This window comes from Ranitomeya imitator, chromosome 8, assembly GCF_032444005.1.
Source record: "Ranitomeya imitator isolate aRanImi1 chromosome 8, aRanImi1.pri, whole genome shotgun sequence".
Classification (NCBI taxonomy): Eukaryota; Metazoa; Chordata; class Amphibia; order Anura; family Dendrobatidae; genus Ranitomeya; species Ranitomeya imitator.
This window is the reverse complement of record NC_091289.1, coordinates 44,474,465-44,492,185: the sequence shown is the minus strand read 5'-3', so window position 1 is coordinate 44,492,185 and position 17,721 is coordinate 44,474,465. Positions and strand designations below refer to the sequence as shown.

The following is a 17,721-nucleotide window of genomic DNA, read 5'->3' as shown; positions in this document are numbered from 1 at the left end:
GTCGGTGCTCTGTGCGGTCCACATTCTGGGTGTGGACAACTGGGAGGCCGACTTCCTCAGCCGACAAGGAATGGACTCGGGAGAGTGGTCTCTCCATCCCCAAAATGTTTTTGTCAGATCTGCCATCGCTGGGGGACTCCGGACGTGGACCTAATGGCATCCCACTTCAATGCCAAGGTCTCCAACTTCATGGCCAGAACACATGATCCGCAGTCGCTCGAAGCAGATGCCTTGGTTCAGGACTGGACCCAGTTCCAGCTTCAGTACATTTTTCCACCTCTCCCCCTGATATCCAGAGTGGTGAGGAAGATCAAGCAGGAGGGAGTTCCAACCATCCTAATCACACCGGACTGGCCCAGACGTACATGGTACGCCGACATTGTACAACTTACAGTAGACACCCCCTGGCGTCTCCCCGACCTGACGGCGTGGCACTTGAGACCTGGGTTCTAACCCAGGCAGGGCTCTCGCCGGACGTCATTGGAACCATGATCAGGGCACGGACGCCAGCCTCTGCCAAGATTTATTACCGCACCTGGAAAGCTTTCTTTACCTGGTGCGAATCTCGTGGCCAGACCCCACTCCCTTATTCCCTCCCCAAACTACTTGGTTTTCTCCAATCGGGTCTGGAGGCCAGGCTGTCCCTGGGCTCACTTAAGAGCCAGGTGTCAGCTCTCTCAGTGCTTTTTTAGAGATGCATTGCTAACAAGCCACAAGTAAGGACTTTTCTTCAAGGGGTTTCCCAATTGGTTCCCCCCTACAGACGACCACTAGAAACGTGGGACCTCAACCTGGTCCTGACAGCATTGCAGGGACCACATTTCGAACCCCTTAGGGAGGTCCCACTCCGCCTCCTATCCCAGAAGGTGGTCTTTCTGGTGGCAATCACCTCGCTATGCAGGGTGTCTGAACTGTCAGCACTTCCTTGCAGACGGCCCTTCCTGGCTTTTCACCAGGACAAGGTAGTTCTCCGTACGGTCCCATCCTTCCTTCCGAAGGTTGTGTCCAACTTCCACCTCCAATGAGGAAATTTCACTGCCATCCCTTTGTTCGGTTCTGGTTCATATAGTGGAGAAGGCTCTGCATACGCTTGACCTCGTCAGGGCTTTGCGTATATATGTGTCTAGGACTGCGCCCTTCCGGAAGTCTGATTCTCTTTTCCTTGTTCTGGAAGGCGACCGCCAGGGTCTGCTGGCTTCCAAAGCTACCCTTGCCAGGTGGATCAAATCCACCATAAAAGAGGCCTACCGCCTTAAATATTCTCTTCCGGCCGGTATTACGGCACACTCTACACAGGCGGTAGGGGCCTCCTGGGCCATTCGGCATCAGGCTTTGGCACAACAAGTGTGTAAGGCGGCCACTTGCCAACAGATTAAAAGTGAAGACGTTCATTCAGGGAGTCTCCCATAGGGTGATAAGATGCCGTTGGAACCATGGGACCTTAATCTGGTCCTCGGAGTCTTGCAAGAAGCTCCTTTCGAACCTCTACAGGAGGTTTCCCTGTCCTTTCTTTCATGGAAGGTTGCCTTCCTGGTTGCTGTCACGTCCATTAGACGAGTCTCAGAGCTGGAGGCTCTGTCTTGTCAAGATCCGTTCCTGAATTTTCATCAGGATAAGGTGGTTTTGAAAACATACCCGTCCTTTTTGCCAAAAGTTGTCTCATCCTTTCATCTCAATCAGGAGATTGTCTTACCGTCTCTCTTTCCAGCACTAGTACATCACATCGAGAAAGCCCTCCACACACTGGATTTAGTGAGAGCTCTCAAGAGATACATCTCCTTCTGCAGATCGGATGCCCTGTTTGTGCTCCCGGAAGGGCCAAGGAAGGGGTTTCCCGCTTCCAAGGCGAAAATAGCCAAATGGATTCGTTCAGCTATTCAGGAGTCCTACCGAGTCAGAGGTCATTCTGTCCCAGCAGGGATTAAGGCTCATTCCACTGGGTCAGTGGGTGCGTCTTGGGCCATCCTGCACCAAGCTTCGGGAGCACAAGTTTACAGAGCTGTGACCTGGTCCAGTCTGCATACGTTTACGAAACATTACCAAATTCATTCTCAGGCCTCGGCAGATGCGACCGTCGGCAGAAGAATTTTGCAGGCGGCTGTGCTGCATCTGTAACCTGTGGGTACAAGGAGCAATTACAGTTGATTGCTCCCCACCCAGGGACTGCTTTAGGACGTCCCATGGTCCTGTGTCCCCCAATGAGGCGTAGGAGAAACAGGGATTTTTGTGTACTCACCGTAAAATCCTTTTCTCCGAGCCAATCATTGGGGGACACAGCACCCACCCTGTTAGCCTAACGGCTTTGGTTTTCTGTGTTGGCTTGGTTTTGACATAGTTCATCCTGTTAAATGTTAAGCTCCTACTGCTTTGTTACCAAACTGGTTCACTTGGAGCCAGCAGGAGGGTGTATACTGCAGGGGAGGAGCTATTCTTTCTGTATTACTTAGTGTCCTCCTAGTGGCAGCAGCATAACAACCATGGTCCTGTGTCCCTCAATGATTGGCTCGGAGAAAAGGATTTTACGGTGAGTACACAAAAATCCCTGTTTTCTTACTGCACTCACTGATTACACATCGATAAGATCTGCCATAGATGTAAGAACAGACCTTCATGAATCCCCAAAACAGTCATGCCCTATAGTGTAGGACACAAAAAGATCTTTGTCCCTCATGAGAAAACCAATATTATTACATTTTTTGGACTGGCTAGAGATTTTTCTTTGGGGCCCGGAAGCGTCAAGATACAGCCACATCCAGGTTCCCCATAATGTGATGATTATTCTATTATTAGTTTATCAGTGTTGCTACACAAAAAATAATAAAGCCGATAATTTTTTTCTAGGTATTGCAGTCAATGGGGAACTTATTGGAAATAAGAAAACTGACAATAATATCATATCAAATGAAACTTATTTTGGAAAAATTGGGATTGTAAACAGAGCGTTGAAGATAAGAATTGAAGTGACCACTGAGAAAGTCACAGTCCTGATCCATAAAAACAGAAAAACCTTCTTATGGCAGAAAACAGCTTCTATAAGTGAGGAAGGGTAAGAAACGTCTAATTCTGTACTATTCCTATAACCTGTCCCTAAAATACAAAAGAAAATAAAAAAAAGTCAGCTGACCCATGCAGGTTCTTAGGGCCATGGCAAAAACTAAGAAAAAATAAGGATTTATACATTTAGTCATCGAGAACAATGTTAGCTGTGAAAGTGTCATATTTTATTCATTCAAGAGGTTAACCTCTACTTTACAACTTATGCTTAATGGGGCATGGGTGGTTCAAGAAAAAAAAAGGTGTAGTCACTTCTTGCACTAGCACCTCTCCTCTGCACTTGCTAATGTGTCCCCTCTCTGTTGCCAGTCTGCTGGCATCAACATATGTCATGGCGTATTTCATAACTGCTGCAGCCAACCAAAATGTGGTTGACTAGCCTTCTCATTTCATATCAAACTCTCAATTCCTTCATTCCCACTCTCTTTCCATTCCTCTCTACCTCCCTCTCCCCATCCCTTACCGCTCCCCTCTCTCCTGTAACGTGGTATGGGGCGGTAGCCGTTGGTCGAGATACTCATCTTGTACGCCCCAGAATGTTACATGAAAGTGGAGGTCCTGGCTGGGTGTGTGGATTTGTGTTGTGAGGGCACTACGCCCGTGCAGGCCACGTATAATCGATTATGCTGGTTTACCAGCACCGCATGTTTCACATTGAAAATGTAACATTTTATTGAACGGTACCTTGGTAGGGAATATCTACAGAAGATAGCGAGTACACAACTTTATGAAGATTTCCTTCACAGCTCGGAACATTTTCCATACAGTTTCAAATCTTTTCTATTTACTCTCTTTACTTGTCCTCTGTGTTCACTATTTCTCACTACTTCATCACAGCTCAGCTCGACATTATAGTTCCGCTTTGGAAGAGTCCTTTATTCAACCCGGTTACGCATATCCTTTCTCCTTAGAGGACCTATGGTGCTAGTATGACCAGTACTTATCTTCTCTGATGCTGATGCTCTGGAACTCCCGCCCTGGGCACTCAATTCCTTTTGTGTACTCTGTCTTGTCAAGGCCTGTTACCTCTAGGAGTTATGAACTCTGGGCCATACTGCTAGGTGTCATTTCTCCGGACTCGTAAATCACTCGCTCTATCAGTCACTCCTCCTCGTTTATGCCCTGGATCACTCTATCTCCTTCTCCCGGTCTCCTCACAAAAACCCTCATCATGCCGCATCATTAACATTAGACTTTAGGTCTTTATTCTACACACGCTGAGCCTTTTCTGACTTTTACTATCCCTACTGTCTAGCAATTCACAATACCAACATCATTAACGCACATCATAGTTCACATTGCACAATATAACATTATACTCGTTCTTTAAGGGGAATGTGGGCAGTAGGACTATTTCCTTACACAATGTACCTACCTCTACAGCCCCCCAGAGTCCTGGTCATTGCAGTAATGTCGCTCTGCCACTAAGGGGAGTGATGTTATGTCTGATTGCACTAAAAAAGTTCACCTGACCAGGTATCACAGTCACACATTACACTTCACACTCTGGCCACCAGGGGGAGCAAAAGGCTCTATGTATTAGGCCACGCCTCACACTCTGGTAAAACTGGGGGTTGGACAGGAAGTTAGACAGAACGCAGCCTGGGAGAGCTCCAGGGAGGACCTGTCAGAAGTGGGAACCTGGCAGGTACCTAGCAGAAAGGACAGATTGTTACGGAGCCGCGCCTGCACTACCTTGTGGCGGCATCTCAAGGAAGGACACAAAGCGAAGTATATTGTGGAGAAGTGAGAAGCGGGATCATAATACGAAGGAGATAGAACCAGAAGGAGTCGTGTCCCTAAGACTGTGGCAACATCCTTCTGAGGCGCGTAGCCGGTGGCCGGAGCACCGAGGAAGTAACAGACTCCACGCATTACTTCAAACAGCGGCAGGACAGCTAATTACAGGTTGGCTGTCTGACTTAAATCACCTAAACGGACATAGGAGGCAATCGTGGGAGAGGTGCGTCTCTAGAGTCCCAGAATAACTCCAGGCCTACCTGTCTTACGGGTGCGTCCTATCCATATTATCTGGGGGACGGAGAGAGAAAGAACAGATACGACAGTTGTGAGGACTATCCCATGGTGCTCAGCAGGGAAGGACTACAACACACAGGCGCTAGAAGGTAGACACTGATTTCCACCTGCAAAGGGAACTCTGGATGTGCCTTCGGACTGGCCGGTCTCAGACAGCCCTATTAGCAGTGCTCTGGATTGCGGATCCCGAAGCCTTCAGTAAAAAGGTAAAGAGACTGCAACTCTGCGTCCTCGTTATTCCTCGCACCTTGCACCATGCACCATCATCTTTCATTGGACGCCCCTCAGCAGGGTCAAGGACCGGGTCTAGCCACCGTGACAACCCCGGACCGAGTACCCCACGGCCCTGCGTTTGGGGGCGCTCCAACTCCTCTCTTTCCATTTCTCTCTCCCTCTCTTAGCCACCCGTCTCTTCCTCCTTTACTCCTCTCTCCCATTTTTTGTACCAGAGAGCAGAAATTATGCCAGTCATACATTTCAGGTGATTGAAGAAGTATAGTACAAGTATGGTATAAGTAAATAGGCCTCAAAATCAGTGCATATGGTACACGGTCTGTTATTATTTTTCTATTGTCTCCCAGGTTTAATCTGGAAGTCAGAAAGGGAAGCAATGTGACATTTTCATTCGGAGAAGGAGCAACATTTGTTATTATTTTGCATGAAGTATGGAAAAATCATCCGGTACACAGGGATTTCTTAGGTTTTTACACATTGGATGAACATAAATTTTCTGAAGGAGTCCATGGACTTCTAGGTAACCATTATTTCTGTTTAGTATACACAGTAACGTTCAGTTATTTTGTTTATGTGCACTCTCTATGGAAAGGACACAAATGTACACTGCTTCAATTTAATTCTTGATTTCTGAACAATTTGGACCTCTCGTAGTCACAGCAATTTTCATGGTCAGCCTTTGAATTAGAAGGCCTTTCTTTGGTTTACATTTTAAATTTGAGATGCCTGAAAAACCACTTTCTCAGCATCAAAATTCACAATATTAAGTCCATTTATTTTGCTAACAGCAGTAGTAAGTATACTAGAGATTCTCACCTGATCTCTTTTGGACCCAGATTTTGCACTTCCCATCCATAACTAGTAAACCTCAAAGAAGTATTTATAGGGCTGAGCCCTGTAGGCCTGAAACAGCTAATTCCACAACGCCTTTCAGTCATCTGTGGTGAAAAACGTAAGGGGCCTGTTAGTATCTCAAGACTGTAAAGCTTGAGATACAGCTTGTGATTAATTGGTAGAATAAATCCATTATTTCCTGCTACGTTAATTTTTTTTTTTTTATTGAAAACTTGAAACATTTTATAAAATACCGACAATGCAAACTCCAAATTGCTCTACATTCCCCTTGCAAAGAAAAATTCCCACTGTCAGAACCTATTATTTACTGGGCACTGCTATGATTGGAGAAGTAGCACATATAACAGAAAAAAAAGACGCATAATGCATTCAGGGAAAACCTTAATATGACAAATGATAAACCTGTAGCAGGGCTGCAAATCTCATTTTCCCTCTATTCCAAAATACATAAGACATGTGGTAAGCCCCACAGAGGACAAAGAGGGTAGATATACTGCCTTTTACACCTTCTTCCCCAAATGGAAAGTCAACATGTTCCATTAACATCCCACTTATTCCTGCCCAACAGCTACAACAATACAAGACAGAACCTAGTTGTTAACTCTGGAAGTTGTTGATCCATAATGCTCATAATTTCTCAAATTTTGCAATGGAACCTAAATTTGCATACACTTCCTTCTCATAAAGTCATATTACCCATACAGGGTCCATGCACTCCTTCACCAACCAAGGCTACTCACATAGCGAGTATTCTGTAGCTAGCAGAACCACGTAGAAGCCAGCACTCGTAATATTCCATTAAAAAAATAGTTTTAATGTTCAGATTAAAATATGAGTGACAAAGAACATGTTGACTTTAATGTTTTTAATCTGAACAACTACTTAATTATTTTTTATGGAATACTATGAGTGCTGGCTTCTACGGGATCAGACAGGTGAGCTGATTGCCCCATTTTTTTGTTACTATTCTAACACTATGTAATGTGCTGCTGCAGTGCAGTATAGAGCAATCTCCACCAGGGGGTGCTGGATAAGGAAAGGAGGCTGTACACACAGCACAGCAACACTGAGCAACAACACAGGTGTCACAGGTAATGAAAGGGACATGAAACAAGCCAAGGTCATACACGGAGATAGCAGCGCGGTACAGAAGGGGCGAGCAGAGAATCGTCGGGGACAAGCAAGACGTCAGAACCTACCGGGAACGTGGTAACCAAAACGTGAGACGGAGACGGAGTCAGAGTACAGGCCAGAGGTCAGAACAAGTCATAAACGGGTGTAGGCAGTCAGAGGCAAACAGGAACACAATAACAGGGATCAGGTCAGGAGCTCAGACCGTGCAGCATGAACTATAGCTGACACTGGCCCAATGGCTGCAGAGGACTTAAATAGCTCAGCCTGCTCCAGGGTGAGGCAGAGAGTATTAACTCCCACATGACCAGTCCAGAGACAAGAGAGCTGAACATAATCTCAGAACTGGATCATGACAGTACCCCCCTCTCAATGGGGGGCCACTGGACCCCCAGGCTTCTCTGGATAACGAGCATGAAAGGCCTGGACCAGCCGATCTGCATGGACCAAACGCGCTGGCACCCACGACCGGTCCTCAGGACCGTAACCCCTCCAATGGACCAAGCACTGCAGTGAACGGCGGAGCATACGAGAATCCACCACCCGTTCCACCTCATACTCGGTCTCGCCATCAACCACAACAGGCGGAGGGTGCGCGGGAGACTCACCTGAGGAAGGCACTGATGGCTTCAGAAGCGCCTTATGGAATACATTGGGGATCCGCAACGACGGAGGCAAGCATAGACGGAAGGACACAGGATTAACCACCTCCAAAATTTCATAAGGGCCAATAAACTTGGGACCCAGCTTAGCAGAGGGAATCCTCAATCTAATATTCTTAGTGGATAACCATACCTTATCCCCCAGCTGGTAAGTCGGACCCACAGAACGTCGTTTATCGGCAAAAAATTTATACTTGCCCTGAGCCTCCCCAATGTTTCTCTGAACCTCCCTCCAGATCTCTCCTAACCGCAGAAAGGCTGAATCAGCCCCTGGACACCCCGAATCCAGCTGGGAAAACTCACCAAAGTGAGGGTGAAACCCATAGTTGCAAAAGAATGGGGACGTACCAGTGGACTGATTGACACGATTATTAAAAGCAAATTCCGCCATGGGTAACGCAGAGCACCAATCTTCCTGTCTGGACATAGCAAGACATCGCAATATCTGCTCCAAAGACTGATTGGTCCTCTCAGTCTGACCGTTGGTCTCGGGATGGTAGGCCGAAGAAAAGGACAGACTGATACCCAGCCTTTTACAAAAAGCCCTCCAAAATTTTGCCACAAATTGCACTCCTCTATCAGACACCACACTGACAGGCACACCATGCAATCAGACCACATGCTCCATGAATAGTTTTGATAGTGTCTCAGCATTAGGGAGACCCGCTAAAGGTACAAAATGTGCCTGCTTACTGAACCTATCAACAACTACTCAGATAACGGTTTTGCCATGAGAGTGGGGAAGATCAGTGATAAAATCCATGGACAGGTGAGTCCACGGTCTATCTGGAATTGGCAGTGGTACCAATTCCCCGGCCGGCCGGTTACGGGAGGTTTTAGTGTGGGCACAAGTTTCACAGGAAGACACAAACCCAATGACGTCAGAAGCCAACGAAGGCTACCAAAACAGCCTAGTGATGGCTTTACGTGTGGCCGAGATTCCAGGATGCCCACTAAGAGCCGAGTCATGGAACTCCCGAAGCACCCTTAACCGATACTGGACAGGTACAAAGAGCTTATCATTAGGTACGGACGAGGGAGCAAGAGATTGGGCTTCACGAATCTCTCGCTGCAATACTGATGACACCGCAGCCACCACCACTCCGCGCTGGAGAATGGAGGAAGGTGGTGAAACTGGGTCCAAACTACGAGATAAGGCATCAGCCTTCACATTCTTGGACCCTGGTCTGAAAGTAATAGAAAACTGAAATCGGGAAAAGAAAAGTGACCACCTAGCTTGTCTCGGGGTCAACCGTTTGGCAGATTCGATGTAAGACAGATTCTTGTGATCAGTAATGACAGTAATATGATGGGCAGCTCCCTCCAAAAAATGCCTCTATTCTTCAAATGCTAATTTAATGGCCAACAGCTCCCGATTACCCACATCATAATTCCTCTCAGCAGAGGAAAATTTTCTCGAAAAGAAGGCACAAGGTCTTAAGTTAGTCAACGTGGTGGGCCCTTGGGATAACACAGCCCCTACTCCCACCTCTGAGGCATCCACCTCTACGATAAATGGTTTAGACAAATCTGGTTGAACCAGTACAGGAGCAGTCATGAAACAATTCTTCAAAGAAGAAAATGCCCCCAAAGCTGCAGTTGACCAGTTTTTGAGATCTGCCCCCTTACGAGTTAAATCTGTGAGGGGTTTGACCACCTGAGAAAACCCCTTAATGAATTTTCTATAATAATTAGCGAAAACCCAGAAAACGCTGAAGACCCTTGAGATCTCTGGGTTGCACCCAATCCACAATAGCCTGTACCTTCCTAGGGTCCATACGAAACCCCTTAGCGGACAAAATGACCCCTAGAAAGGCTAATTCCCGAGCAAAAAATGAACATTTCTCTGGTTTAGCAAATAGTGAGTTCTCCCTAAGCCTCAGAAGAACTGCACGGAGGTGGTCCATGTGACTCTGTTTGTCGGAAGAATATATGAGGATGTCATCCAAATAAATTACCATAAAACGTCCAATAAAATCTGAGAAAACATGATTCATGAAATTCTGAAACACAGCTGGTGCATTAGTCAGGCCAAAGGGCATAACCAAATTCTCAAACAAACCTTCAGAGGTGAGAAAAGCAGTTTTCCATTCATCCCCCTCCCGCATACGGATGAGATTGTATGCCCCCCTGAGGTCCAACTTAGAGAACCACCTGGCCCCCGACAATTGGTTATACAAATCGGGGATAAGTGGGAGAGGATAAGTATTTCTTATGGTGATTTTATTAAGTTCTCGAAAATCGAGGCATGGGCGTAAACCACCATCCTTTTTCTTCACGAAAAAGAACCCCGCAGCCACAGGAGAGACAGATGGCCGAATGTGCCCTTTGCGGAGACTATCGGAGATATACTCCTTCATGGCAGCCCGCTCAGGGGCAGAGAGATTGTACAGACGGGCTTTGGGCAATTCGGCACCAGGAACAAGATCAACAGCACAATCGAATGGGCGGTGTGGTGGCAGAACCTCAGCCTCCTTTTCGGAGAACACATCCTCAAAGTCCTTCAGGTACTCCGGAATACCCTCCAGGTTGCTGCCCTTCCCGTGGTTGTTCCTTCCCGGGGAAAGGCCTGGCTATTCACTGCTTGCGTCGAGAAACACGTGATGGTGTCTCCGCAGCTTCTTTACATGCACCTGCATATTTCCCGTAAGGGATGGGGGCAGTGTTCTGGAATCACTGCGTTGAGAAACACGTGATGGTGTCTCCGCGGTGTTGGATGTTTTGGTCTCCCCGAGGCCAATCATCTGTGCCTTTATACCCTCCAGACTGACGGATGACAAAGATACAGAAGCAAGACATTTCTTAGAACAATTGGGACCCCATTTAACAATGTCCCGGGATTCCCAGTTTATAAAAGGATTATGTGATTGCAACCAGGGAAGCCCCAACACCAGTCCCGCAGGCAGATTGTCCATAACAAAACATGAAATACGTTCTTGATGTAAAGCACTCACAAACTCTTCAGAAATCATTTTGATGGCAACAACATGAATAGGAGTCTCCAGCCTAACTGTCCCTAACTTACACCTGGACACCAAGTCAGAGTTAATAAAGTTCATGGACGACCCGCTATCCACGAAGGCAGAAGTGGACACGGAGCCACTCCCACAACAAAGTTCCACTTCCAACAAAATTTTTGAAAATGCCAAAAAAGGTACCTGAGAGTCGGGGTGACTACCACGACAATCACCCAGACTCAGCCGCTTGTAGGTTGGTGGACAGGAGGAGCAGTCTTTTTTCCAATGTCCAGGATCTCCACAGTAGAAACACAACTTTGCTTCAAACCGTCGTCTCCTCTCCTTCTCCTTGAGATTGGCGACTCCCACCTCCATAGGTTCAGATGGGGATGAAACAGGACCAGCAGGAAAAAACGGACCTTTACGCTGTGCAATACCTCTCTCCCTCAGCCTCCGATCCATGCGGATAGCCTGAGTCATGGTCTCCTCCAATGAGCTGGGAGGTGGATGAAAGGCCAGAGCGTCCTTCAGGTAATCCGCCAGTCCACCCCTGAACAGACATCTAAGCGCAGAGTCATCCCAGGACACCTCAGTGGACCATCGGCGGAACTCAGAGCTGTACCACTCGGCTGAGCGCTCCCCCTGAACCAGACCCATAATAGTGTCCTCTGCCAACCTGACACGGTCCGGTTCGTCATAGATAAGTCCTAGGGCCTCAAAGAACCTATCTACTGACATGCGTTCAGGAGCAGTGAGGGGCAGTGAGAAAGCCCAAGACTGAGGACCCTGCCTAAGTAAGGAAATAATAACCCCTACCCGCTGAGTCTCATTCCCATACGATAGAGGTCTAAGGGAAAACAATAACTTACAGCTTTCCCTGAACAGGTGAAATTTATCTTTTTCGCCAGAAAAAGTGTCAGGAAGCTGAACCAAGGGTTCGGCAGAATGCAAAGAAACATCTACAGACTCACCAGGTTGACTAACAGCAAGGGGGGTGGTTCCCTGCATGGTCAGAACAGTCTCTGTCAGTTCTTTTTGTAAGAGAGCATGAGACGTGACAAGGGCCCGATGTTCCACCAAAAAATCCCGCACCATCTGTGTCAAACTGGACACTTGATCCACCAGGTTGCAAAGCGGATCCATGACCAGAGAAAAAAAAATGACAAAATCCCCTTTAAATGTCAGGTCAGCTATAATGTAATGTGCTGCTGCAGTGCAGTATAGAGCAATCTCCACCAGGGGGTGCTGGATAAGGAAAGGAGGCTGTACACACAGCACAGCAACACTGAGCAACAACACAGGTGTCACAGGTAATGAAAGGGACATGAAACAAGCCAAGGTCATACACGGAGATAGCAGCGCGGTACAGAAGGGGCGAGCAGAGAATCGTCGGGGACAAGCAAGACGTCAGAACCTACCGGGAACGTGGTAACCAAAATGTGAGACGGAGACGGAGTCGGGGTACAGGCCAGAGGTCAGAACAAGTCATAAACGGGTGTAGGCAGTCAGAGGCAAACAGGAGCACAATAACAGGGATCAGGTCAGGAGCTCAGACCGTGCAGCATGAACTATAGCTGACACTGGCCCAATGGCTGCAGAGGACTTAAATAGCTCAGCCTGCTCCAGGGTGAGGCAGAGAGTATTAACTCCCACATGACCAGTCCAGAGACAAGAGAGCTGAACATAATCTCAAAACTGGATCATGACACACTAGTCCTTGGCTGCTGAAAAGTTCATATTTACAAAATGTCTACCCTTTTAGGATTTTAATGTGATCCAATGTTACGTGTTTTATCATTCATAAATACATTCTTTATCATTGTTTAAATTTTCAAGGACAATTTTTTCATGGAATCGATTATGAAATTTCTAATGTTCATAAAACTGATAATCCGGACAAACCGGATGCAACAATGAAAGTGAAGAGCAAACTGCTGACTGTGACAAGGTAAGGAGCATTTACTCATATATAATTACAACCAAATAGCTGGTCAAGATCTACTGGTAAATCTCTAACAGGACCTGAGTGTATCATGGATGCCTTAGGGTGCATTTACACTGGTCAATATTCGAGAACTTGATTGTTCCTAGGAAAACTCGCGTTGAGTGAAGCCATCTAATAGTTTTCTTAAAAATCACTGTCACAACATGATCCTCTCTATAGACTACATATGCAGCTATGAACAACAATGTTTTATGCATACCACAGTTTCATGAGCACAGAATGAACATTAATGGTGTAATTCTGTGTTCATAGAATTTCATTGTTCTCAGTAGCATGTGTCCTGTTGGACAGGATCATGAGATCATGAATTTTTAAGCAAGCTAAAAAATAATTTCATCTAACGAATGGGCGTGATAACTTTAAAAGGTGGGAATAACGTTTTAACTGTAATCTGGAACTGACCCTAAGACTTCAAACGATGGTTTAAAAATGTTTCAGAGTTTTCTTGATGATTTCCATCTGATTTTCATCCATGTTACTGTTTTTTTATGTCCATGTGATACTCGTATGATGTCTGTGTGAAATCCATTTTCATACATCCACATTAAATAATGTATATGATCAAACACAGTTTCCAAGGTTTATCAAAAATGTATCCTTACAAATCAGATGCCACACGGATGTTCTGTGTGGGATCCAATTTTTTACACACCCATAGACTTGAATGCATGAGTCTCATCCCAGATTTGGAACTAGCGCATGCTGTGATTTTTTTTCTCTTCATCAGTCGAACAGAGAAAAATTGTTCATCTGAACAGCCCTATTGAATAAAATGGGTCATTGTGCTGTCTGTGTGCTATCCAATCAAAAATTAGACAGCACACGTCCAATTTCTGCTCTCATCTGCAGCAGCCCTTAGGGCTAGTTATCCACTACTGGGTTTAGGCATGGGATTGTGCCTAATGGAGTCAGTCAGCCCAAACTAACAGTATAAACTAAGCACATATCATTGCAAACTTTACAAAAATTGCTACTTTATTGTTCTAATCATGCCTCCATTTTTCATAAAATGAAGTTTAATCATGTACGCTAATTAGGGTGTTTGGTGAACCCTTGGTTTGGCGAAGAAGCTCAGTGCCCAGTTCCACTGATTTTGCATGCCCTATTTTTCCCTCACTGGTGATTGACAGCACTGACTTTCCTGACTTTCCAGACAGCGTTCAATCCAGGCACAGGAGTGCTGTCAATCACCAGTGAGATATCGGGGACATGTTAAACTAGTGGGCGGAATGGTGCACTGAGTCTCCTGGACACATGCCAATGGTGCACTGAGTCTCCTGGACATGCTAATGGTACACTGAGACTCCTGGATGGACGCCAATGGTGCACTGAGTCTCCTGGACACACGCTAATGGTACACTGAGACTCCTGGATGCACGCCAATGGTGCACTGAGTCTCCTGGACACGCTAATGGTACACTGAGACTCCTGGATGCACGCCAATGGTGCACTGAGACTCCTGGACGCACGCCAATGGTGCACTGAGTCTCCTGGACACGCTAATGGTGAACTGAGACTCCTGGACACACGCCAATGGTGCACTGAGACTCCTGGACGCACGCCAATGGTGCACTGAGTCTCCTGGACGCACGCCAATGGTGCACTGAGTCTCCTGGACATGCTAATGGTGCACTGAGACTCCTGGACACACACCAATGGTGCACTGAGACTCCTGGACACAAAAGAGAATAGTAAAACCAAAAACACTCAGTTTGAAAAAATGTTGCAGTAATCCGCAAGTGCTAGTAAAAGATGTAAAAAACAGGGTATTTGGTTGATACGTTTTTTGCAAAAAATGTATACTAAGCTGCTCTACCAATCTTCACGGTATACCCTTATCAGAGCAGTCCTAACTAATGTATGCAATCCCTATCTGATGTATTTAAAAACCTGATCATCTGTATATAACCTGTGTGAACAGGGTTCAGAGAGGAAAAATCCATGTGTGCATACAGGGTAGAACAGCTATTGTGCAGATAGCCCAAGAGGAGTGGTGGAACTCCCCAGTCTTGTAGACACAAGAGAACAATTATGGAATTATGTGTGAACATGATCCTACAGACTTGTTCACTGTGCAAGTAGCCCATGTGTTCCTGTTTCCATAATTGTTCTCTTGTGTCTACAAGACTGGGGAGTTCCACCACTCCTCTTGGGCTATCTGCACAATAGCTGTTCTACCCTGTATGCACACATGGATTTTTCCTCTCTGAACCCTGTTCACACAGGTTATATACAGATGATCAGGTTTTTAAATACATCAGATAGGGATTGCATACATTAGTTAGGACTGCTCTGATAAGGGTATACCGTGAAGATTGGTAGAGCAGCTTAGTATACATTTTTTGCAAAAAACGTATCAACCAAATACCCTGTTTTTTACATCTTTTACTAGCACTTGCGGATTACTGCAACATTTTTTCAAACTGAGTGTTTTTGGTTTTACTATTCTCTTTTGTGTCTTCAGGTTTCTTGGTGGTGTGTGAACATGATCCTACAGACTTGTTCACTGTGCAAGTAGCCCATGTGTTCCTGAGACTCCTGGACGCACGCTAATGGTGCACTGAGTCTCCTGGACACGCTAATGGTGCACTGAGACTCCTGGACGCACGCTAATGGTGCACTGAGTCTCCTAGATAGGCCAATGGTGCACTGAGCTGCCATATTTGATTAATCTTCGATTTCTGCACAAATGAAGCAGCCATTAAAATTACTACAGGTATAATTTTTATAAGGGATGTATCTTCTAGAACGCTTAGTTTATACTGTCAGTTTCGGTTGACAGGCTCCCTTTAATAGTAGTTCAGTTCTGGGGCAGGGAGGCAAAAGGTATACATGAATATATTTCACATCACACTTTAATTCTTTCTTTCATTATAAATGGTAAACATTATGGCATACTGTATATATTATATGTTTATTGATTTATTATATCTAATATTGTTGTGTTTTATTTTAGGGGTGTACAAAAAGACTACAGAAATTACCATAAGAATGGTATTAAAGTTTCCTGTTGGTTTGTGCATTTCAATGGAGAAGGCCTGATTGATGGAACTCATGCTGATTACATTGTACCCGATATTTTTAGTATTGCTTATTAGAAGTAATTCACTGGGAGATTTATTATCTAATAGTATAGTTAGTGCTCTCTTTTTATTAATCAATAGTTTTTAGCTGCTCTCATGAGAGCTCTCTCCTTTTAATCTGTACCGTCAGGTGAATTAAACTTTTGAAGTCAAGTTGACCTTTCCATTGGGAGTAAATCTGCAGGGGCACCTGTCTTTCCTTAATCCAGAACCGAATGCATTTGGCTGCAAATATTATTCTAAATAGTAAAAATGACATTATACTCTGTTTTTACTTTTCTCTGTACCAAATATGTTGCTAATTTAAACATTAATATCACCTATATCATTTTTCAGTGTTTAAAACAAGATATTAAAACATTGTCTTTTTTTGGCTATTTTTATTTTTCGATTTTCGATTTTGTTTTCTATTGTCAGTGCATGAATATGGGGCAGTCATTTGCTTAAACACACAGCAGCTGCAGAGAGAATATACCGGTAACTTCATTTTCTTTCTGTAGCCGCAGTTACAATTAGCCTGCCGAACATGTTTTAAGAGAACCTATCATGTCATGATAATCCGTGTATATAATGAGAAAATATAGAGGATGTATATGGAGCACCCCCAGTAGGGCTATGGGGTACTCGGAGCTGGGCCCTTCTGTTCTCAGTGGGGATGTCACGGTGGCTGACCCGGTCCGCGGCCCTAGGGACGTCCGTTGAGAAATGGGGGAAAGGTCTTTAAAGGGATATGTTCGTGACGCCACCTGTGGTATTCGGTCAGGGTGACCGACGCTGCTTGGGGGTCCGCTGGGGTGATGTTATGGCAGCTAGATGGTATACCTTCCCACAGGTGAAGTGTATCCCCAGGGCTTCCCAGAGGTGTAGATGGTGATGGTGGTTGATGTAAGGCGCAGTGAATAACGAGGACACAAGGTTGCAGTCTCTTTACCTTTAATGAAGGCTTCAGTGTCCAGTCCAGGGCACCAGATCACAGGGCAGGCAGAGTCCGGCCGGTCTGAAGCCAAATCCAGAGTCCCCTTATCCAGGTGGAATTCAATAGCCTTCCTCTAGCGCCTGGGTGTTGTAGTACCTCCCTGCTGAGCTTCTCGGTAAGGTCCTCACAACTATTGGAGATATTAAGTCTCTTTCTCTCTGTCCCCCTGATGGATAGGATAGGACAAAACCCGTATGACTGGTGGCCTGAGGCTTTTTATAGGGACCCTACGACGCCCCGGCCTCCACAAGTTGCCACCGTGCCTCCTGGGCATAAGCTCGGGCAGCTAACGTGGAATTAACTGTCCTGCCAGTCTCTGAAGTAATGCATAGAGATCCTTACTCCCTTGGTATTCTGGCCACCGGGATTCTTGCGCCTCAGAAGGAGGCAACCTTTCACAGGGCAGAACTCCTCCTGATTTCCTCTCCTTTTTGCTATGACTTCGTTTCTAACTCACTGCAATACACTTCTAATGTCTCTTTCTTAGGATGCTGCCGCACGTGGGGCAGGCGCAGCTCTGTGGACCCTCGTCCTCCTCAGACCGCAGTCTGGATCTGGCTGGAACCCACTCCAGCCAGCTTCTGCCAAACTCTGTCAGGTTCTGACTGACTTCCTAACCAAACCACCAGTTTTACCTAACTGTGAGGGTTGCCCTAATAGATAGAAGCGTAGCTCCCCCTGGCGGCCTGGAGTGTGAAGTGTGTTGTGTGTGGTTGTGATACCTGGA

At 45.9% G+C, this 17,721-nt stretch overlaps 1 protein-coding gene across 1 annotated transcript in view; it reads left to right on the top strand.

Annotated features, from left to right (window-relative positions):
- LOC138647652 (inter-alpha-trypsin inhibitor heavy chain H3-like) overlaps window positions 1–16,675 on the top strand; it is an 80,743-nt gene extending 64,068 nt beyond the window's left edge. Inside the window, exons 18-21 of the mRNA XM_069736818.1 lie at window positions 2,842–3,046; window positions 5,673–5,845; window positions 12,767–12,878; window positions 15,892–16,675. Of these exons, the coding sequence (XP_069592919.1) occupies window positions 2,842–3,046; window positions 5,673–5,845; window positions 12,767–12,878; window positions 15,892–16,033 (632 nt within the window). The 3' untranslated portion in view covers window positions 16,034–16,675. The remainder of the gene's footprint in view (window positions 1–2,841; window positions 3,047–5,672; window positions 5,846–12,766; window positions 12,879–15,891) is intronic.
- The last annotated feature ends 1,046 nt before the right edge of the window (window positions 16,676–17,721 follow it).